This window comes from Balaenoptera musculus, chromosome 13, assembly GCF_009873245.2.
Source record: "Balaenoptera musculus isolate JJ_BM4_2016_0621 chromosome 13, mBalMus1.pri.v3, whole genome shotgun sequence".
Taxonomy (NCBI): Eukaryota; Metazoa; Chordata; class Mammalia; order Artiodactyla; family Balaenopteridae; genus Balaenoptera; species Balaenoptera musculus.
Genome location: NC_045797.1, coordinates 54,368,251 through 54,391,422, shown reverse-complemented (window position 1 = coordinate 54,391,422; position 23,172 = coordinate 54,368,251). Strand labels below are relative to the sequence as shown.

The 23,172-nt window shown below is 45.5% G+C and overlaps 1 protein-coding gene across 1 annotated transcript in view; it reads right to left on the bottom strand.

The window, feature by feature from the left end:
- Positions 1-23,172, bottom strand: part of ABCG5 (ATP binding cassette subfamily G member 5) — a 34,984-nt gene that overhangs the window by 6,863 nt on the left and 4,949 nt on the right. The window contains exons 3-11 of the mRNA XM_036872463.1: positions 18,944-19,080; positions 18,762-18,860; positions 14,503-14,635; positions 12,791-12,930; positions 11,899-12,028; positions 10,850-11,063; positions 10,562-10,767; positions 9,609-9,747; positions 4,312-4,497 (exon numbers count right to left, since the gene is read on the bottom strand). Coding sequence (XP_036728358.1) covers positions 4,312-4,497; positions 9,609-9,747; positions 10,562-10,767; positions 10,850-11,063; positions 11,899-12,028; positions 12,791-12,930; positions 14,503-14,635; positions 18,762-18,860; positions 18,944-19,080 — 1,384 coding nt within the window. The remainder of the gene's footprint in view (positions 1-4,311; positions 4,498-9,608; positions 9,748-10,561; positions 10,768-10,849; positions 11,064-11,898; positions 12,029-12,790; positions 12,931-14,502; positions 14,636-18,761; positions 18,861-18,943; positions 19,081-23,172) is intronic.

Sequence of the window (23,172 nt, the reverse complement as noted above, 5' to 3'; positions counted from 1 at the left end):
CAAGTGGGGGCCATTCTTCATCGCGGTGCGCGGTCCTCTCACTATCGCGGCCTCTCTTGTTGCGGAGCACAGGCTCCAGACGCACAGGCTCAGTAATTGTGGCTCACGGGCCCAGTGGCTCCGCGGCATGTGGGATCTTCCCAGACCAGGGCGCGAACCCGTGTCCCCTGCATTGGCAGGCAGACTCTCAACCACTGCGCCACCAGGGAAGCCCCTGTTGGAAGATTTTTAATCACAGTTTCGATTTCAGTGCTTGTGATTGGTCTGTTTATATTTTCTGTTTCTTCTTGGTTCAGACTCTGAAGGTTGTGCTTTTCTAAGAATTTGTCCATTTCTTCCAGGTTGTCCATTTTATTGGCATAGAGTTGCTTGTAGTAATCTCTCATGATCCTTTCTAATTCTGCAGTGTCAGTTGTTACTTCTCCTTTTTCATTTCTAATTCTGTTGATTTCAGTCTTCTCCCTTTTTTTCTTGATGAGTCTGGCTAATGGTTTATCAATTTTGTTTATCTTCTCAAAGAACCAGCTTTTAGTTTTATTGATCTTTGCTATTGTTTCCTTCATTTCTTTTTCATTTATTTCTGATCTGATCTTTATGATTTCTTTCCTTCTGCTAACTTTGGGGTTTTCTTGTTCTTCTTTCTCTAATTGCTTTAGTTGTAAGGTTAGGTTGTTTGTTTGAGAGTTTCTTGTTTCTTGAGGTAGGACTGTACTGCTATCAACTTCCCTCTTAGAACTGCTTTTGCTGCATTCTCATAGGTTTTAGGTTGTCGTGTTTTCATTGTCATTTGTTTCTAGGTTTTTTTTATTTTTATAAATTTATTTTATTTATTTACTTATTTTTGGCTGTGTTGGGTCTTCGTTTCTGTGTGAGGGCTTTCTCTAGTTGCGGCGAGCGGGGGCCACTCTTCATCGCGGTGCGCGGGCCTCTCACTGTCACAGCCTCTCTTGTTGCGGAGCACAGGCTCCAGACGTGCAGGCTCAGTAGTTGTGGCTCATGGGCCCAGTTGCTCCGTGGCATGTGGGATCTTCCCAGACCAGGGCTCGAACCCATGTCCCCTGCATTGGCAGGCAGATTCTCAACCACTGCGCCACCAGGGAGCCCCTGTTTCTAGGTATTTTTTGATTTCCTCTTTGATTTCTTCAGTGATCTCTTGGCTATTTAGTAGCGTATTGTTTAGCCTCCATGTGTTTGTATTTTTTTACAGTTTTTTTTCCTGTAATTTATATCTAGTCTCATAGCGTTGTGGTCAGAAAAGATACTTGATACAATTTCAGTCTTCTTAAATTTACCAAGGCTTGATTTGTGACCCAAGATATGATCTATCCTGGAGAATATTCCATGAGCACTTGAGAAGAAAGTGTATTCTGTTGTTTTTGGATGGAATGTCCTATAATTATCAATTAAGTCCATCTTGCTTAATGGGTCATTTAAAGCTTGTGTTTCCTTATTTATTTTCATTTTGGATGATCTGTCCATTGGTGAAAGTGGGGTGTTAATGTCCCCTACTATGATTGTGTTACTGTCGATTTCCCCTTTTATGGCTGTTAGCATTTGCCTTATGTACTGAGGTGCTCCTATTTTGGGTGCATAAATATTTACAATTGTTATATCTTCTTCTTGGATTGATCCCTTGATCATTATGTAGTGTCCTTCTTTGTCTCTCGTAATAGTCTTTCTTTTAAAGTCTATTTTCTCTGATATGAGTATTGCTACTCCAGCTTTCTTTTGATTTCCATTTGTATGGAATATCTTTTTCCATCCCCTCACTTTCAGTCTGTATGTGTCCCTAGGTCTGAAGTGCATCTCTTGTAGACAGCATATATACGGGTCTTGTTTTTGTATCCATTCAGCCAGTCTATGTCTTTTGGTGGGAGCATTTAATCCATTTACATTTAAGGTAGTTATTTATACATATGTTCCTATTACCGTTTTCTTAATTGTTTTGGGTTTGTTATTATAAGTCTTTTCCTTCTCTTGTGTTTCCTGCATAGAGAAGTTCCTTTAGCATTTGTTGTAGAGCTGGTTTGGTGGTGCTGAATTCTCTTAGCTTTTGCTTGTCTGTAAAGGTTTTAATCTCTCCGTCGAATCTGAGTGAGATCCTTGCTGGGTAGAGTATTCTTGGTTGTAGGTTTTTCCCTTTCATCGCTTTAAATATGTCCTGCCACTCCCTTCTGGCTTTCAGAGTTTTGGCTGAAAGATCAGCTGTTAACCTTGTGGGGATTCCCTTGTATGTTATTTGTTGTTTCTCCCTTGCTGCTTTTAATATTTTTTCTTTGTATTTAATTTTTGATAGTTTGATTAATATGTGTCTTGGTGTGCTTCTCCTTGGATTTATCCTGTATGGGACTCTCTTCACTTCCTGGACTTGACTATTTCCTTTCCCATATTAGGGAAGTTTTCAACTATAATCTCTTCAAATATTTTCTCAGACCCTTTCTTTTTCTCTTCTTCTGGGGCCCCTATAATTCGAATGTTGGTGCATTTAATGTTGTCCCAGAGGTCTCTGAGACTGTCCTCAGTTATTTTCATTGTTTTTTCTTTATTCTGCTCTGTGGTAGTTATTTCCACTATTTTATCTTCCAGGTCATTTATCCGTTCTTCTGCCTCAGTTATTCTGCTATTGATTCCTTCTAGAGAATTTTTAATTTCATTTATTGTGTTGTTCATCATTGTTTGTTTGCTCTTTAGTTCTTCTAGGTCCTTGTTAAACGTTTCTTGTATTTTCTCCATTCTATTTCCAAGACTTTGGATCATCTTTACTATCATTACTCTGAATTCTTTTTCAGGTAGACTGCCTATTTCCTCATTTGTTCGGTCTGGTGGGTTTTTACCTTGCTCCTTCATCTGCTGTGTGTTTCTCTGTCTTCTCATTTTGCTTAACTTACTGTGTTTGGGGTCTCCTTTTCGCAGGCTGCAGGCTGCACGTTCGTAGTTCCCGTTGTTTTTGGTGTCTGCCCCCAGTGGGTAAGGTTGGTTCAGTGGGTTGTGTAGGCTTCGTGGTGGAGGGGACTGGTGCCTGTGTTCTGGTGGATGAGGAGCATCTTTCTGGTGGGCAGGACCGTGTCCAGTGGTGTGTTTTGGGGTGTCTGTGACATTATTATGATTTTAGGCAGCCTCTCTGCTAAATGGTGGGGTTGTATTCCTGTCTTGCTAGTTGTGTGGCATAGGGTGTCCAACACTGTAGCTTGCTGGTCGTTGAGTGGAGCTGGGTCTTAGCATTGAGATGGAGATCTCTGGGAGAGTTTTCACCATTTGACATTACGTGGTGCCGGGAGGTCTCTGGTGGACCAATGTCCTGAACTCAGCTCTCCCACCTCAGAGGCACAGGCCTGACACCTGGCCAGAGCACCAAGACCCTGTCAGCCACATGGCCAGGTACGTGGGGAGTTTCTTGCCTTTTGGGAAGTCTGAGGTCTCCTGCCAGCATTCAGTAGGTGTTCTGTAGGAGTTGTTCCACATGTAGATGTATTTCTGATGTATTTGTGGGGAGGAGGGTGATCTCCACGTCTTACTCCTCTGCCATCTTGAAGGTCTCCGGGCCCTTTTCTTTGATTTTTAAGTCAAAGAAACAGAGCTGTCTTCACATTTTCTCAGGGACCCATAGTTTACTTACTGGATCCCACTCACATCACCCACCTGAAACCACTTTCACCCTTCTAAAATTTTCTGCCCTTCCTGCTACTTTTAAAAAATGTACAATATGTATGTATGTGTACATATATTTTTTCTTGGTTATAAAATAATGCTTTTCCATTATAGAAAATTCACAAAATATAGGAAAATATGAAGAAAATTAAAATAAGTATCACCCAGAGATAACTACTGTTTACATTTGGTGTGTGTCCTTCTAGTCCTGATGCTTTCTTGAGCAGTCTTTTATCCTGCAGGCTCTTTTCTTATCTGACTATTCTTACTTTCTTAAAGTAACTGAGAATTGAGAGCTGGAATAGAAACTCAACAGTGCCAGGGAAGAAATGAACTAAATGCATGCTATTTAGCCTGTAATAGGCTATGAGTATTTCTGGAGGACAGCTTGGTTTTCCTCCTCTTGTTATAATGGCCTATGACATGTGATAACATGCTTCAATCGTCATTTCCTGATTCTCATTTTGAAGACGTTTTATTTAACAAATAATGAACAGTTCAAAGTCTAAGCAATACTGACTAGGAAGCACTAGAAATACTCTGGACTGTAAGGTGATAGAATATCACACAGCACTTCTCTGTAATGCCTTATAATAATCACTATTAGGTGATCATTAACATCAAATCATACCAATCTAAATCATTTGAATTATTAGATCTTACCTCAGGAATCCAGAGCCCACAAGCACCCCAGCAATGCAGAGCAGGGCCACCATGCTGTTGACCACATTTGGGTTTTGGACCACACCAAGTAGCACAAGAGTTAGAAATTCACCAATTAAGTGGGGGGCCAAGATAGCAGCAGAGAAAAATCCAAATCTGGCAGCCTCAGGGTATAAGGCCAGAGTCCTAGAAAAACATAAGGTCTTTAGTTCCTCTCCAAGGGTTATCATTTAAGAAAAATTCCACACTTGATTTCTGTGGATAAATCCATGGTGGTTCAGTGGGTGGGGAGAGTCTGCAGGACAGGCCAAACTCCCCTTTGAAAGGCCTTTTCGGAACAGGGGCAACATTTGAGGCCATTTAGTCCCTCAAATTGTTTCTGTTGGCCCCAAGTCAATGGAGCCACCTTTTCCTTTTTACAGCTCCTCAGCTCTCACAGAAAAATACTAATACTCAGAGGATGGTCACAACCAACTGCAGTAAGTAGGGCTGAACTGTCCAGGCTTCTCCGTAAGCAACCACATTCTGCCTGGCTGGCACTGCTCCCACCCTAGCTAGCCTACTCCCCTAATGCTAAGGACTCACCCACCTGCTTCTCAGCCCCTCCTTCCCTGAACCTCATCCTTGTTACATGGGGTTACTGCCAGCGTGAAAACCCTTCAGTGCTTTCATCCTCCAACGGATTAGCCCTCCCCAGGCCTGTTCCATTCCATTCTTGTCTTTTATTCTACCAACCCCTTCCACTGATTTGACCTTCATGTTCTTGTAAACAAGCTACCCTATATCCATGCCCCTTAACCTCTTACATTCCTTTCACCAAATAGCATTTCCCTGGTGATAGCACGTCCTCAACAACCCTTAGACATGGCTGCTCTTTCTTCCATTTGTAGAGTAAGTAAGAGGAGTTGGCATGTCTTACACTCACCCCTCCCTACCACTCTTCAAGGCCATCTGCCTTTCCTCCTATACAAATCAGGAAGTTGGCTTATACTATTAATTCTCTGCCTCAAGGCAGTCCTCTGTGACTTTTAAGACATTCTCTCACCTTTGATGATTTTATAGCTTTTAGACCAGGGTCAGTTTTGCACTCCTGTCCACCATCATTATCCTCAAGGTTTTTAACCTTGATAATCCATCAACACCAGTGCCTCCTAATTAGGGAACCTGATCAATTCCAGTGGCTCCACCCACCTAATCTTGATCACTCACCATGTCTTGGATTTAAATGTTACTTGTTACTCAAAACTGTTCCACTTCCAAGATTTCACATTCTGAAAATGCCCTTTCTGATCATGGCCTCCTCCTGTCTCCCATTTCCCCAAAGCCCTCAATGCATCAGATCCTCATCCCTTCTGCTATTCTTTGCCTTACCAATCCCCACCTGGGGACCTTGCTCTCTCAATTAAGCTGTGCTAATTGGATCCACTCTGCCACTTTGCCTCAGCTGATTCCTGGGCCCCCTAATTCTTCCTCATTGCTTATTGGGTTCCAATGTCATGTCTCATCATGGCTAATAAAAACTTCTACTTTAAACTATGCCCTCTTCCCAGGGAATTTCAAACTCTCTCCCCAGTGCTCAGCAGATGGATTTACCTCCCATTTTGTGAATTTCTATCTTTATCTTCCCTACTTTGCATCTCCTCTCTTTCTCCCTGTCTCTATCTCTTACCCCATCTTTGCCAAGCTTTATCCTGTCTACTTGCATCCTTGGTACTATGTTAATCTGATTTTCCTATTTCTGCCTTGGTCTAATCTGGAAACTTGATCTGCGAATTACCCAATTTTTCTGTAGTTTCATCTACTCTCAATCTAATGGTTTTCCCTAATGGTCTTACTTACCGTATTGTAAAATAACCACTCCTTGAGTCTGGTAACCTTTTAAGCAACTGCCCCCTCTTCATCCTCTCCTGTACTACGAAGCTTCTCAAACAGCACCTGCTTCTCCTTTGTTCTCATTCCTTGTTCCCTTGTAAACCTGACTGGCACCCCCACCACTCTACTGAACTCTTTTTTGGAAGAGCACCAATGACCTCCGAATTCTATGCCTTACCTCCTTGAACCTCTGCAGTACTGAACAGGTTCACTACACCTTCTTGAAACTCTCTCCCCTCTTGCCTTCTCTGATGCTGCCCGATCCTGCTTCTCTTTCCACCTCTCTAACCACCTCTCTGCCTCTCTCACCGGACTGCTTTCCTCTTCCCACCCTCTGAATGTGCCTCTTAAGATATTACCCTCAGACCACTTCCTCCCTTTCTGACATTCTCGCCTATAGAATCCATTCCCAGGCCTCTACTCTCACTCCTCTTGCCTTTTCTTTCTACACCAACCTATTGTGCAAACCTCAGATTGACATCTCCATTTGGGTGTCCTGTAGCATCTCAGATGCAACATATTCAAAACCAAATCCATTCTCTTTCCTGGCAAACTTGATAAGGATGCTGTCACCTTCCCATTCTCCCAGGCTGAAAACTCGGGCATCATCCATGACTCTCTTTACCCCCAGCAAATCCATTCCATTTCTGAGTCCATTCGATTCTACTTTCCCAGCATCTCAAAGTGAAACCCCCTTTCTGTTGCCATTGCTGCTCTCTTCACCAGAGCCCCTGCCTTTCCCAGACTCTTACCAAGGCTCCTCACTGGGCTGTCCAGCATCTCTGCCCTAACTCTCCAGTCTGAGACCAAAGTGATGCCAGCCTCACCCTCCAGAGTCCAACACAGATGGGTCACTCCCTGGGGATCAAAATCCTCTACTATGTACCGGTATCTAATCCACTTCAGCCCCTTAGCCTGGAATTCAGCACCTCGCCTACCAGGCTCCAAGGCTGTCAGTCATATTTTCATATTACTCCTTCCAATTCTCCTTTCCCCACAGCACAACTGAATTTTTCCTCTGGAAAGGTCTTGTGTGTTTTTGCTTCTGAACCTATGCTCCTTCTCTTTCTTCCCCTGAAACGCCCTTGCTCCTTTTCCATCTACTCAAATGTTGCTCATCTCTCAAGTTCTCCTTTATAAAGCCTCCAAGAGCCCCTCTCCCCATCCAGTCAAACGGACCCTTGGTCTCCTTTGTAATTCACTGTGATAATGAATGTGAGACGGGGAAGAGACATTCCCCATCGGTGCCTCAGCTTCCTCGTCTTCAAACAAGGATAATTAATAATGCCACCTTAATAGAATGGTGGCAAGGATTACATGAATTGATATATTTAAACCTTTTAGTGCCTGACATAAAAGCAAGTGCTCAGTGTGTGTCAGCCATTATTGTTATTATATTCCTCAGCATAGTGTTTGTGCTTCTTTATAATATTAATCTTACTTACACTTTCTTGAATTAAAGTCATCTGGAGATTTATGTCCACAATCCATCATCTGAAATACTTTAGGGCCAGATGTGTTTTGGAATGCGGCAATTTACAGATTTGGGAAAGACTTCACACTGCCTAGACCATTCTTGCTGCAGTGGGGTCTGGGACTCCACCTGTAACATATCTACTAAACAGGAGTGTTGCTGTGGGAAAAGTACAAAGAACCTCATGTTGGTTCAGATCGGATTTTGCTACTGAGTGAATTCAGGTCTGACGTGCTGCTAAGAGTCAGAAAACACTCCGGCTTTCAGGGCTGTCTCAGTTCAGAATTGCAAGCTGGAGGGCAGTCCCTTCAGTTTACTCCCCTTTAAATCCCCAGCTGCACCTGGCACTGTGCCTGGCACCTAGTAGGCATTGAACAAACTTTTCTATCATTGAATCAAAGTATTTGCTACATTGCTAACAGCTGTGCTGCCACTAGAAATGATTCTGTGTTTTTGTCAAAAAGAGTCATGACAATACTGAACCTAGTTTAAAACTGCCCTGTTTTCTCAAATCGTACAGAACTCTTTCTCATGGGCAGTTTTACAAATATTATATGGTCTTCAAAATCAGTGCTTTGAGAATTTTAAAGTGCATATAAATCACCTGGGGGATCTTGTAAAATGTGGAATCCAATTCAGAAGGGCTGGGCATGAGATTTTGCAGGTTAAACAAGCCCCAAGGTAACACTGACACTGTGCTTCGTGGGCCACATTGAGGAGCAAGGTTCTAAATTAACAAGGTTCTCAATTTCCAACCAACCTTGGCTTACTCAAAAATGGTCAGTTTTTAAAAATCTGCTACTGGATCATTTAGCCTAAACTAGACGGGCCTGTGGTTTACGTCACAGATCGGAGATTCAGCATGTTCCTGAGTGTCAGAGGATAAGGAGGCTTCATCAGGGCCAGCAAGGAGGGCCATGTGGTCCCTGCCATCGCCCTTGGTTGCGAGAGTCCGCCCTCTTGCTAACCAGAGCAAGCAGCTTTGCCTCTGTCACTCCCCAGGGTGACACGAACGTCTAAAGAGTCTGCACAATAAGACCTTCTAACTCTTCATCTTGGAGCTCAAACTAACCAGGCCCTCACTTATCTTCTACTTGTATTTCACTTGATTCATAATAATTATTCACATCATATATCATGGGTCTTTATACTGGTTATGGGTAGGAGCACCTGCACATGAATCCAGTGGCCTAAAGAAAGACAGTGTCTCCAGAACCGCCTGAAGTCCTCTCTTGGAACGACAAGCTGGGCACCTTTCACTACTGGAATCACAGAATGCCGGATGATTCCCCCCATCTTTTCTTAAGGGAAAGCCAGAGGGATTAGGGAAGGTACATCTCCCTATGACAACAAATCAACAAATAACTCTACACATTTTCAGATTTGCATCTGTAAAAAGTTCTATGAAATAAAAAGCACTGTCTACAAACCATCAATCAAAACCCAGCATCAGGGGTGCTTCATGGTTCTCCAAAGCCCTCTTCCCATAGTCACTCTTGATTCCTCCAGCCCCCATCACCGCAGCCCAACTGCAATGCCCCAGGTCGGTCAAATGGAACCTCAGGCAGCGTTGCTACTCCAGCTCACAGCAGCCTGGGAGCCACGCTGAGCTGGGCGGACAGCCTCGCTGCCTCTGCACCTGGTCCCAGCTACTCCAGAGCCCTCCCCTCAGGCCAGGCCCCGCAGTGAATGTGGGATGGGCTATTCCCTGGTGCATGTAGTCTTGCTGGTCTGCTCTCAGGTCCCATGTGGCCCACAGTGGGGTTCCTCTCTTTGTCCTAAAGGACAGGACGTCGTACTGGACGTTGGTGGGCAAAGACAGACTCTCCAGAGCAGAGAGCTGTTTACCCTGGGGCTCTCCCTCCACAGGTCCCACTGCCCATCTGGGACCCCACCATCTGGGAAGCATGGCCCGGGAAAACTGAAGGCCTCTGGACACCCTCTTCCTTACCAGTAGCACACGCTGCAGAATATCATGGTGGCAATGACACTGAAGGGGAGCACGTGCAGCACGTAGGCTAGCAGCATCTGCCACTTCTGGTACAGGCCATCCTCGCTCTCCTGATCGCTGATGGCTCGCAACACGGGAACTGGGCATGGAAGGCAGGTTTCGGAACAGCCGGTCACCACACAGCTGGAGGAGGTGGGGCGCTAGCCCAGGCTGAACTTGAGATCTATCAGCACTGGATGGTGAGGACCAGCTGGGGCCCCCTGGTCATGGAGAAAAGGAACCTGACATCCATAGAACTATAAATACCCCCACCCCAGAAATCTACACTCTACCTGAATTACAATAGGATTACAAAAGCTGTCACAGTTTATTTCCGTCTCTCTAAAGTGGTGGGGAGGGGTGTCACCAATTCAAGAACACACATGCAAAAGGGACACAGATGAGTGACGTGAGGCACTCTGTCCTCTTTTCATGCAGGGTGTTGGCACAGAACATCAGGCAACTAGGTATTGCTTCGGGACTCCCATTGAGTTTGAAAACCGGGTGTCGGCTGTCCTAAAATAGGCTCCAAAAAGAACGTTAACAGTGCAAAGTTGGCCAGGCATCCGGGCCCCCATGGGCTGTGCCTCCTAATGGATAAGAGAAGATACCAGGGCTGATCTTCTAAAAACCCTGCCCAGACTCTGCCGCATCAGCTCCTCATAACTTCATGCTTCCCTGGATCCTCAGAGACCCTCAGGGAGATCCACTTGGTGAGCTAATTCCCACTAAGGTGTTACTAATTCACGAGTTACCTTGTCCCAGAGAGAGAACCTGGAGGGGGCCAGGTTGAGCTCAGAGAAATACCCCTATAATGGTGGAGTCTTGCAAGGTGTTGGCTGGAGAAAGGAGATATTCAGGGAGAGAGAAGTTCCCCCGACCCCGGGGACCCACCTCCTGGGCAGGGCACTCACACAAGTTCACAGCGTTGAGCATGCCTGTGTACGGGATGGCACCCACAAACTGGTACAGGAGACCCACACGGTCCTGGATGGCACCCTTTAGCACGTCGTTCTGGACCCGCAGAAGGAAGAAAACGATGAACAAACCCATGATCAGATTCTGAGTGAGACGCATAGCCACTGCCAGCTTATTTCTCATTAAGTTTCTCGTCACTCTCCTGAAAGCCAAACAACCCCGTTTTAATTGCTTTTCTTTTATGGGTGGATGGCTACCTATCTAAAATGGGGTGAGGCTCTTACCTCAAGAGAACACACAGTTTAGAAAGGGCTCCAGGAGAATCTTTGGTTTTGAAAGGAATCACTGGTAATGTTTTCAGGTGTTTTGTTCTTTCAATATCCTCCAAGGTTTTGCGATACATTGCTGATTCTTTGTAGGCAGATTCAATCATCTGGACTCTCTTGTAGGTTTCTATTTCCCGTTCTTTGTTTTGGGTATCCACTGATGTCAGGTCCACTGAAATTTTTTTCCCACAAAAAAATGACTAATGTGTTTTTAAATGCACATATATACACAGGGACTAATAATATATGTTCCATCATTGATTTAGGAGTGCTAGCCGTAATACCTCATCTCATCAAAATAATACTTGTTGTTAATGCCCACCTATAAAATCAGAATATTTTAAAGCTACCACAGCAGGGCCATGAGGATCCTGATAGTCTGTCTGGGAGAATTCAGAAGTTCAGCTAATTTTTCTCTGACAAAGTAGAAGTGCACCATTTCAAGAGAGATCCCCGGGACTTCCCTGGTGGCGCAGTGGTTATGAATCCGTCTGCCAGTGCAGGGGACACAGGTTCAAGGCCTAGTCCAGGAAGATCCCACATGCCACAGAGCAACTAAGCCCGTGCGCCACAACTACTGAGCCCATGTGCCACAACTACTGAAGCCCATGTGCCTAGAGCCCATGCTCCACAACAAGAGAAGCCACCGCAATGAGAAGCCCGTACACCGCAACCAAGAGTAGCCCCTGCTCACCACAACTAGGGAAAGCCCACGCACAGCAACTAAGACCCAACGCAGCCAAAAATAAATAAATAAAATAAATTAATTTTTTAAAAAAAGTGAAGAGTAGTGGTAAAATGTTTAAAAAAAAAGAGATCCCCCACCTCATTCTGATAGGTCATCTATGGCAAGTTAATTGACTCGGCCAAATTAATTTTCTGAAGAGTAAAAACACCAAAACAAAAGGAGAAATAAAACCCACTTGTGCTGGTGTCATCTAGGCAGAAATCTGAGATGATAAAGTTTAAAAAACATATATGATGGGGATTGTGAAAGAAAAACTTACTATAAAAATCAAAAGGGTTTGAATGTTCGGGACAAGGGTAACTGCAGCCACTGAAGAAATCAAGCATTTCCACCGGTGTCCCGCAGAAAACCAGCTCTCCGCAGCTCAGAATGGCAATTTTATCAAAGAGCTGATTGAACGACAGACAGTGTTAGTGTGTAATCAGGTCACCACATCCTTATGTAAAATAAGTCTCAAGTAGTCAGTCCTTTGACTGTCTCAGCCATACATCAATCAGTACTCTTACTGCGGCCATTGGAACCGCTCAAAATGCATCCCTCTTCCTTCAAGCCTGGGTTGCCACTGTGGGTCCTGCTGCCTCCCAGCCTGCACCCTGCATCATGTCTAGGATAGAGGACAGCTCATGGACCTGGTCAGAGGACCTGGGTTTGAGCCCCAGCCGTGCCCCGGAATGAGTGACCTTGGACAGAAAAAATTTTTTTAAATCTCAGATCCTCATCTATAAAAGGCAAATAATAGCTCCCTAAAAGGATCCTAGGAGATTAAGGTGAGATTTTGGGGAAGGAAATCTATATGATTTAGTGGAAAAACACAGCCTTGAAAGCCAACTGGAATACGAATGCCAATTCCAGCTTTTTATTAACTGTGATATTGGCTCAATTTTGTATCATTTCTAAGTCTCACTCTTCCCCTCTGTAAAGTGAAAATACTGGTACCCACCTCATAGGGTTGTTGTGTGGATTAAAAGAGCTAGTGTATAGAAGGTATTTGGTACATGATAGGTGCTAAAAGAACTGAGTTTCCATCCTTTGCCCTTCCCATATCAGGATTGCTCTGGTTTAAGTACTAATCTCTACTCCGAGATCCCCAGCCTGGCACACATATACCCACCCTGGCTGAGTTGAGCTGGAACGACAGACGTCCGCCTCACCTGGAAGAGCTCGGAGCGGGGCTGGTGGATGGTGACGATCACGATGCGGTCCCTGCGAGCCAGCTCTGCTATGAGGACAACGATCTGATTCGCAGTCATGCAGTCCAGGCCTGTGGTTGGCTCATCAAAAAGCATGACCTCTGCGGCAAAGAAAGGTCAGACATCTGAGTCACTGCCGAGCCTGGGCTCTGTGCTCTAGCCTCGGAATTTTGAACAGTTCCTTATTGAACTGTCTTATCCCATCCAAACAGTGTGCAGTGAGCAGTCCTTTTGCCTGAGCCCAGGAGAAAGCACCTGACCTGGAAGGGCCCAACTCCCAGCTCCAGAGCACATCCCAGCCTTAATCCTTGAAGGGACAAGGCAGCAACCACATCAGGCCTCTCATGTGACACTATAGACTGTTTGGGCTCCATCCAGGGGACCCTAACAGGGAACGAGGGCTGGCAGGCTGGCACCCCGGTGTTTCTAAAAGGCTGAGAGGAGGCTGGTTAAAAAGACAAAATCTCACAACATGGATAGACCTAGAGATTATCATAGTAAGAGAAGTAAGTCCAACCGAGAAAGACAAATATATCACTTATATGTGGAATCTAAAATATGACACAAATGAACTTATCTACGAAACAGACTCACAGACATAGAGAACAGACTTGTGGTTGTCAAGGGGGAGGGGGGGGTAGGGGAGGGTGGATCAGGAATTTGGGATTAGCAGATGCAAACTATTATACATAGGATGGATAAACAACAAGGTCCTACTGTATAGCACAGGGAACTATATTCAGTATCCTGTGATAAACCATAATGGAAAAGAATATGAAAAACAATGTGTATATATATATATGTGTGTGTGTGTGTGTGTGTGTATATGTATAACTGAATCACTTTGCTGTATAGCAGAAATTAACACAACATTGTAAATCAACTATACTTGAATAAATTTTTTAAAAAGACATAATCTCACTTCATGTCTAACACTTTCCAACACCAACTGCATCTTGGCACTGCAAAAAACTCTGACCTGTGAAACAAAGTCTGAGATGGGACAGGCATTTGGATTCTTTAGAAGGTTTAACTGTAGCTTACTTCTACCCAAAAAGTACAGGGGCTCTTAAGAACATTCCTCTTATTTGTTCTGAAGAGCAGGCAGTCTTGGTCTACCCCAATGTGAAGAAAGTATCTAAATGTATCATGTCCTCTTCCAAGTGTATATAAGTGGCAAGGTTTCCCCAGACAGTGGAGAGAATGAAGCCAGGCAGGAGAGGCAGGTGACTGGCTACCCCATCTGGACAGCCCCTCCTTCCAATATATATACTTTCTCATGTATCACTTAAAGTCCTATTTTAATTCCTGTCATTTCATAAACACTTCTAGTCACAGCAAAACTCCCTGGCTTTCCAGAGTAGACACGGTGGTGCTGCTCTAGTAAGAAGTAAGGAGGGACAGGGCATTCATGGAAGACCCTAACTGAACATCAACACAAACGCAGTGCTTCCAAGTCCAACAGCTGTTTTGTACTTGGATGATGGAATCGCATCAGGAACTACTTAGATTTCCAAAGAAACTGGGTCCCCAGTTTGAGAAACCTCAGTGACTTCAGTTCCCAACCAACCAACCCCTTTCCAAACGGAGACTGTGAAGAAAGGGCTGAAAATGTCTGCAGACACGTGGAAGATGCCAGGCAGCAGCCAGTAGCAGTTCTGGGTCCCACTTACTGGGATCCTGGAGGAGCTGGGCTGCAATGGAGACCCGGCGCCTCTCACCATGGGAAATTCCCCCAAAGCTGTAGTTGCCAATCAGTCGATCTGCCACGTGGCTCAGACTCAGCTCTGCCATGACTGCCTCCACCTGTAAGAGACACAATGTCCAGGAAGGCTGGTCACTGCTGGGCTGTGTCCCAATTCATGGGCTGAGGATGGCAGGGGAGAGGCAACACACTTCCCTTGAGTGCTTGGGCCACTTCCAGACTCACCACATCCTAGGGAAAGCACGCCTATTACAAGAGAATCCAATTTGGTTTAAATCACAATATATGTATCAGATTAAAATAAATAATATTGACATGAATTTTTTTTCAAAAGTCCTTACAGCAACAAAAAACTGTTTCAACTTGCTTCAGGGAAAGTCAGCAGGAAACAATGCAGACTTTGTTGGATTCCTGTTTTCAGATGCTACAGTCAGTCCAGCCCATAGACAAAACCCCCCTAAGGCATAGTTACAATAGAGCTTATTTTTTTAGTCTTTGGTTTTTGAAACTTTATTATAATACATGTGTTACATGTAAAAAAAATCAATTTGGTTTGAACTAAACCTGGCTTCCCCTATGTAACCCAAATAAGTCCTGGAGTCCCATGTGGCCCAATCTCACTGGGGTTTTGCATCAAATATAATCCAGCTATCAAAAGTAATTAAAAATGAAGCCAATCTTTACTGGAATCTCTTTAAGGACTTTAAAAGGAACCCAGTTTATAACTTACAGCCACACTTTGAAAAATTTCCTTTCCCCTAATTCTCCTCACTCTGCTTATCTTAGACCCTGCAGCTCCCTGAAATCCTCTGCTTACTCCTCAACTCCCCAAAACAATAATCACTAAAAAAAAATTCTTTACTGACTCTCCAATCAAGAAGGTTGGCCTTTTCCCTCCCTCTCCCTCTTTCCTTCCTTAGCTTATCTCCTCACCAGAGGCCCTTTCAAAAATCTCTATTTCTGGCCCTCCCCTGACTGAGTACCCCTATCTGCATTAGGCCCTGGGGAAAGCAGAGAGAAAGAGACTGAGAATACTTATATATATGGTAATGAGTTTTGTTCCCATACATCTCTAATGAGATTGTGTTTTTTTATAATGAAATAAGAGGATTTCCCTGGTGGTGCAGTGGTTAAGAATCCGCCTGCCAATGCAGGGGATGTGGGTTCGAGCCCTGGTCCAGGAAGATCCCACATGCCACGGAGCAACAAAGCCTGCGTGCTACAACTACTGAGCCTGTGCTCTAGAGCCCGCGAGCCACAACTACTGAGCCCACGTGCCACAACTACTGAAGCCCGTGCACCTAGAGCCCGTGCTCCACAAGAGAAGCCACCACAAAGAGAAGCCCGCACACCGCAACAGAGTAGCCCCCGCTCACCACAACTAGAGAAAGCCCATGTGCAGCAACGAAGACCCAATGCAGCCAAAAATAAATAAATATATTTATTTTTTTAAAAAATACCCTATTAAAAAATAACAACAACAGCAAACTAAATTGGAGTAAAGGAGGGGATGATTTATGGAACAAAGTTCCAGAGACAGGGAGTGGGATCAATAGATGAAGCTTTGACCAAAAGAAAGGGATACATCTGAAACAGATACAAAGGAATAAGGAGGAGGTTAGAAATGCGTAAGTAAACCAGTATGATTGTCTCTTCTTGCCATCAGAGTGGAAGGATTCTGGAATCGAGCTTCACTTGACATGGCAAGGTTTATGTGTTCACCAGCCAGGGCAGATTCCTGAGTGTCCCTTTCATCTGCTCTGCAACAGCAAGAAAGGAGTAAAGCTTGCCCCTCCTGGCTCAGAAGCAATGGACAGAGGAGACCTTCACTTCATCTGTTTCAGATGTCTCTGGCTAGAAGCCCCTCCCATGTTTTGCAAACACTGCTGGGAACAGAATTCACAGAGTCTTGGAAGGGACCACTGGGATCATCAATCCTCTCCATGCTATGTGATTTCACATAAACGGATTCGTTCCTCACATCAGCTCCAGGAGAGATGCATTATTACTCTGTCTATTATAGAAAAGCAAACAGATCCTCAGACAGGTTCATAGATTGCCCAAGGTCACACCATTAGCAAATGGCAGAGCTGGGACTGAGAGTAAACTGTGTGGGTTCTCAAGTGGTCCAAGCAGCACAAAGGCGGACAAAGCCTGCCACATCAATCATGGCTTTATGTTCAGGTTCGCAGAGGACAAAAGCAGATCTCCTGCAATCTCTGCTCTGTTATCACAGACACTTCCTTCTCCCTAAACTACTTTGTCAGGATTTTACATCCTGTGGACTGGATTTGCTCAGAAAGTACTCTCAAGCAGGGAGAACTGTATGATAGGAAACTCCGCAGGACACTTAGGGGCTGCCAGTGCCAGGGAGAGGGACCATTCACAGGGGGCAAATTTGCCATCAACCAACTGCAGGTACCTTGAATTTTCTGAATATTTATGCAAATATGTGCACTCTCCGGGGAAAAAGTTCAGTGGCTTTCTCAGATTATCTCCCTGGGGTATGTGATGTAAATGGATCACTATCTCAAAAGAATCTGCTTAAGACTTCATTTCTCCAACTCAAATACCAATGAGATCCTCTCCTACCCATTTTAGACACAAAAATACTAAAGCAGGCAGACAGGAAGCCTACATAGGGGCTCACCTGTCACTTGCTGTCAGGGCAGCTAAGTCATGTGAACATGCCTGTGCCTCCCCGCGGGCCGAATTCCGACCTCTGTCTTCTCAGACCACAGTGAGGCCCAGGGAGGCATGATGGAGCCAGAGGTCCTGGGTCCATGTCCCAGCTCTGCCAGTCCGAGGTGCTGGATCTTAATATCCTTGGGGGTCAGTTTCTTGATCTGAAAGTTGGAGATAACGCCTCCCTCATAGAGCTGATGCCAGAGTGAAATGAGATGTGTGTGAACAAGGCCTGATGGATGCCAGCCACATGTGAGAGCCCAGAGAATAAGCTGGTAGAACAGCAAGAACCTCACAATGCCTTCTGAGCACTCTAAGGTAACCTCCAGGTAGGAATAGGGCTAGTCCTCACTCTGTGGGGCTAATGGTCTTTCTTGAAGGTTCCTCTGGAGTGAAAGCTATGCTCCAACACGTCCAGGACTCTGAAACAGAAGAATGCCCTTTCCTGACTTGGCATGACAACAAACAAGCCTGCTGGTACTCTGGACACAGTCCAGACCTAGCTGCACTCGCCAAGCCCTGTCTGAGAGTCCAGCACCAGGGACAAGAGGAGTAACTCCCTGGTGACAGGCTCAGAGGCGCCTGATAAAAATGGAGTAACCTACTGCCCCTTCAGCTGAGATGGAGGATTCCCTCGGAACCTCAGTGGCATTAAAGAAAGGCTAGCTTTGGAGCCTGAAGTGCAGATGTAATTTGTGTGCCCAGGAGGAACCTTCACTGAGGCCTCAGAGTGGTGAAGCCTCTGAGGCAGATGTCACCAGTGGTCTCTGGCACCTCTGAGAGCCAGTTTCCCAGAGAACTGTGCCTGCTTTGCAGGTGGCACATTGACCTGTCCTTGGTTGTATGTTTCCAGCCCAGACAGAAACGAGGCAATGTTTCCAGGTAAGGTCCCTGTGAGTTTACTTGCAGCCTCTTCCAAATCAGGTCCACTTAAAGAAACAGATTGGAACTTAGAGTTGACAATTCAATAGTTCCTCCTTCACCAGCTGAATCCAGTTTGGATGAGGCACGTTCAAGATGCCTCAAAGAAAGCTGAGAAAAATCTCCACAGGGCTGCAGGGCAATGCACAGTGAGGAAAATAGCCATATCTGTTCAAACACAGAGCTCTCAGTACAGCGCCACCCAACAGAAATATCACGCAAGCCACATTCAGAATTTAAATATTTTAGTGGCCACATTTTAGAGTGAAAAGAAACAGATGAAGTGAATTTCAGTGGTATCATTTCTTTAACCCAATACAACCAAAATATTTCCAATTTGACCAATAATCAATATCTTAAAAATTATTAATGAGATATTTCACATTCTGTGGTTCCAGACTAAGTTTCTGAAATCTGGTGTGTATTTTACACTCACAGCACATCTCAAGTAGGTCTAGTCAGTTTCAAGTGCCCCAAAGCCACCTGTGACTAGCGGCTGCCAGCGCAGCCCTAGACGCTTAAAGGGTGAAGAGCGAAGGGGAGGAAGGGGCAAGCGGAGGGACGAGGGGGTGCAAAGCCACAGCGGGGTGATCCCCTGGGTGGCCCCGGGGCGGTACCCACCTTCTTCTGGAAGAAGCCCTGGGAGCCGCCGCGGACGGCCAGCAGCGCCGTGTAGCACAGCGTCTCGCGGACCGTGAGGCTGCTCAGCAGAGTGTCGCTCTGCAGGGGAGGGATGTGTCAGCGGCGCCCCCGCTGGCTGCGGGGCCAGCGGGCAGCCGGACAGGGGCCGGGGACGCGCGCACCTGCAGGACGTAGGAGAAGCAGTCCTGGAACTGCTCCCTGCGCAGCGCCCGGCCGTTCACGAACACGTCCCCGAGCAGGGTCCCCGTGCGCCGCAGCCTCCCGGACATGGCGTCCAGCAGCGTGGTTTTCCCCGAGCCTGGGAGGCGACAAGAGAAGGTCCTGGAGGAGGCCCTGCACGAGGCTCGCGGGAACTTCCCGAGACCCTGGGTGAACCCGCGGTCCAGCCCTGATGTGTTCTCTCTTTGGCCTCATGGGACAAGCTCATGGCTGGAATGAGTCCTTCCAGCTTGTCTCCTCAATGAGAGGGGACAAACTGTTTCCCTCCTCCACGTCAGGACTGGAGGAGCTTTGTCCGCCTGCTTATTTGTTTTTAAAGCTGCTTGAGGCTGAAAAAGAAAATACAGGATCAGAATAAAAGGAAAACCAGGGTTCTTGGAAACGTTTGGATCCTAGGACATCTGAATTTGTTTTTTGTGACCCCCTGGGATCCTCTGGTGGTTCCTGAATGTAGGTGACACTGCCCAGAGCCTCGCTGATTTAATCAAGTGTGGTCTGAGGACGAGCACCACCTGAGAGCTTCTGTTAGGAATGCAGAATCTCAGGCCCCAACTCCTGACTCGGATTCTGCTTTTTACAAGATCCCTGGGGAGTTCTCACGCACATTAGAGTTTGAGAAGCACTAGCTTAGTGAGTCCTCTGGTTAAAACCAAGTTGGCGGGCTTCCCTGGTGGCGCAGTGGTTGAGAATCTGCCTGCTAATGCAGGGGACACAGGTTCGAGCCCTGGTCTGGGAAGATCCCACATGCCGCGGAGCAACTGGGCCCGTGAGCCACAACTACTGAGCCCTGCGCGTCTGGAGCCTGTGCTCCGCAACAAGAGAGGCCGCGACGGTGAGAGGCTTGCGCACCGCGATGAAGAGTGGCCCCCGCTCACCGCAACTAGAGAAAGCCCTCGCACAGAAACGAAGACCCAACACAGCCAAAAATAAATAAAATGAATAAATAAAAATAATTAAAAAAAAAAAAAAAAAAAAAAAACCAAGTTGGCCTCAGCCTACACTGAGAGCCTTGGGCATAACCCAGCTGGTTGTCGCTAAGAACTTGCCCACAGAGGAGATGGGATGAACTAACTGCCCTGTGCTGAGGTGGCTGGAGGGTGAGGTTTCTCCTGGTTTGCTTTTTCTAGGGTTAGAGTGATCCTTCAGGGTAAGACACCAGCTGGCCCTTCCCATACACAAGCTTACATGGGCCCAGAGAGTTAATGGAGACAGGAACAGGAGTCACCAGGCCTTTCCTGACCAAGGCTTTTTAAGCAGTTAGAATGAGTAACAGAGGAAACAGGCAGGAGGTTCTGGGCTGTCTGAGAAGATGGCAATAGAATTCTATTGAGGATGTGATGACTTGTGCAAAATCAAAGCAAAGATCTTTTGTTCAAATATTTTAAAGAAGCTGCTGGTTGCTCTGAGGGGTGCAAAGATGAATAAGCCAAGCTCCTGGAGCAGTGGTTTTCTTATCTAACCCATGACTGACAAAGCTCAGAATCAGCCCCAGTATGTTCAGGTAGAGGTCAGCATGGGGAAGGGAGCAGAGTTTTTGTAAAGAAACAAAATGTGACTTCACTGGGGTTGTCTTTCAAAATGTGCTCTGAAGTGTCTCAGTCATGATATTAAGCCTTGTCTGTGGTTCTTCTAACTAGCAGCCTCCCTAGCCTTACAGTTCTGGGATCCAATCTCAACTCTGACAGACCTTCCAAACAGCCTGTAACCTGGATTCCAGTTCCACCACTATCTCAAAACTAGCCTCCTTCCTTGTTGCCAAATCCAGTAGATGCTTCTCTGTATGTTGTTTGACTTCTCAGCAGCGGTTGATACTGCTGCTTGCCCTTCTCTGTAAATCTCTCTCCCTTGGCCTTGATGCCACCTCATCCTCTTGGTTTAATCCTGCTGGTCTGGCGGCTCCTTCTCAGCCTCTTGTGGGTGACCCTCAGGGCTCCTCTCATGTCACACATCCTCACTGAGCAACAGTGAGCACCAACTTGCTAGACAGCATGTGAGGGAGCCACTTTGGAAGTAGCTTCTCCAGCCCCATTCAAGCCTTCAGATGATTGCAGCCCCAGCTGACATCTAACTACCACCTCATGAGGGACCCCAGACAGAAGCATCCAACCAAGGCACTTCCAAATTTCTGACTTGTAGAAACACTGAGAGATAATTAATGATTTTTATTAAGTCACTTAGGTTGGGGATCCTTTTTGAAACATAGAAAAAGGTAACTAATATTATCCTTTTTTGAACATGTGTCAAATACCTATTAACTCATTAATGATGGTACCAGCAGGATGGCAAAAAAGGATTCATACCCTCATTCAAAAAAGGATAGGGCTTCCCTGGTGGCGCAGTGGTTGGGAATCTGCCTGCCAGTGCAGGGGACATGGGTTCAAGTCCTGGTCCGGGAAGATTCCACATGCCCTGGAGCAACTAAGCCCGGGTGCCACAACTACTGAGCCTGCGCTCTAGAGCTTGTGAGCCACAACTACTGAGCCCACGAGCCACAACTACTGCAGCCCGCACACCTAGAGCCCGTGCTCCGCAACAAGAGAAGCCAGGACAATAAGAAGCCCGCGCACGGCAACGAAGAGTAGCCCCCACTCGCCTCAACTAGAGAAAGCCCGTGCACAGCAATAAAGACCCAACACAGCCAAATATAAAAACAAATAAATAAATAAACTTAAAAAAAAAAAAGGATCTAAGGGACTTCCCTAGTGGTGCAGTGGTTAAGAATCCACCTGCCAATGCAGGGGACATGGGTTCAATCCCTGATCTGGGAAGATCCCACATGCCGCGGAGCAACTAAGCCCGTGCACCACAACTACTGAGCCCACACACTGCAACTACTGAAGCCCACGTGCTCTAGGGCCTGCATGCCACAACTACTGAGCCTGCATGCCTAGAGCCTGTGCTCCACAACAAGAGAAGCCACTGCAATGAGTAGCCCGCTCACCGCAGCAAAGAGTAGCCCCCGCTTGCCACAAGTAGAGAAAGCCCATGTGCAGCAATGAAGACCCAACGCAGCCAGAAAAAAAAAAAAAAAAAAAGGATATAAGAAACTAGTATGTACAAGCAGTGGAGAAAAGAAGATTGGAATAAGTGGCAAAGTTAGATGCAAAAATGGTTAATGCCCTAGGATGTGACACCAAAGGGATGGGTAACAAAAGAAAAAGTAGAGAAACTGACTTCATGAAAATTTTAAACTTGTTTTTCAACCTAAGACACTATCCATGGTGCAAAAAGGCAGCCCACAGAATGAGAGAAAAATATTTGCAAACCTTATATCTGATAAAGGATTAATATCCAGAATATATAGAGAGAACTTCTAAAACTCAACAATGACAACAACAGCAACAGAAAACAAACAACCCGGTTCAAGATTGGGTAAAGGACTTGAATAGACATTTCTCCAAAGAAGATACACAGATGGCCAATGAGCACATGAAAAAATGTTCAACATTACTAATCATTAGGGAAATATAAATCAAAACTACAATGAGATACTACCTCATACCCAACAGCTACAATAAAAAAAAAATAGAAAATAACAAGTGTTGGTTAGGATGCGGAAAAACTGGAACCTCTGTGCACTATTGCTGGGAATATAAAATAGTATAGCCACTGTGGAAAAGAGTATAGAGGTTCTAAAAAAATTAAAAATAGAATTACCATATGATCCAGCAATTCCACTTCTGGATATATACTCCAAAGAACTGAAAACAAGGTCTTGAAGATATTTGTACACCCTTGTTCATAGCAGCATTATTCACAATAACTAAAATGTGGAAGCAATCAAAGTGTCCATTAATGGATGAATGGATAAGCAAACTATGTCTCTACATACAACGGAATATTACTCAGCCTTAAAAATGAAGGAAATTTTGCAATATGCTGCAACATGGGTGAACAATGAAGACATTATAAGTGAAATAAGCCAGTTAAAAAAGATAAATACTGTATGATTCCATGTATATTAGGTACTTTGAGTAGTCAAAATCATAAAAGCACAAAGTGTAATGGTGGTTGCCAGGGGCTGAGAAAATGACAGAAGGGGAGTTATTATTTAATAAGAATAGTTTCGGGACTTCCCTGGTGGCGCAGTGGTTAAGAATCTGCCTACCAGTGCAGGGGACACGGGTTGGATCCCTGGTCTGGGAAGATCCCACATGCCGCAGAGCAACTA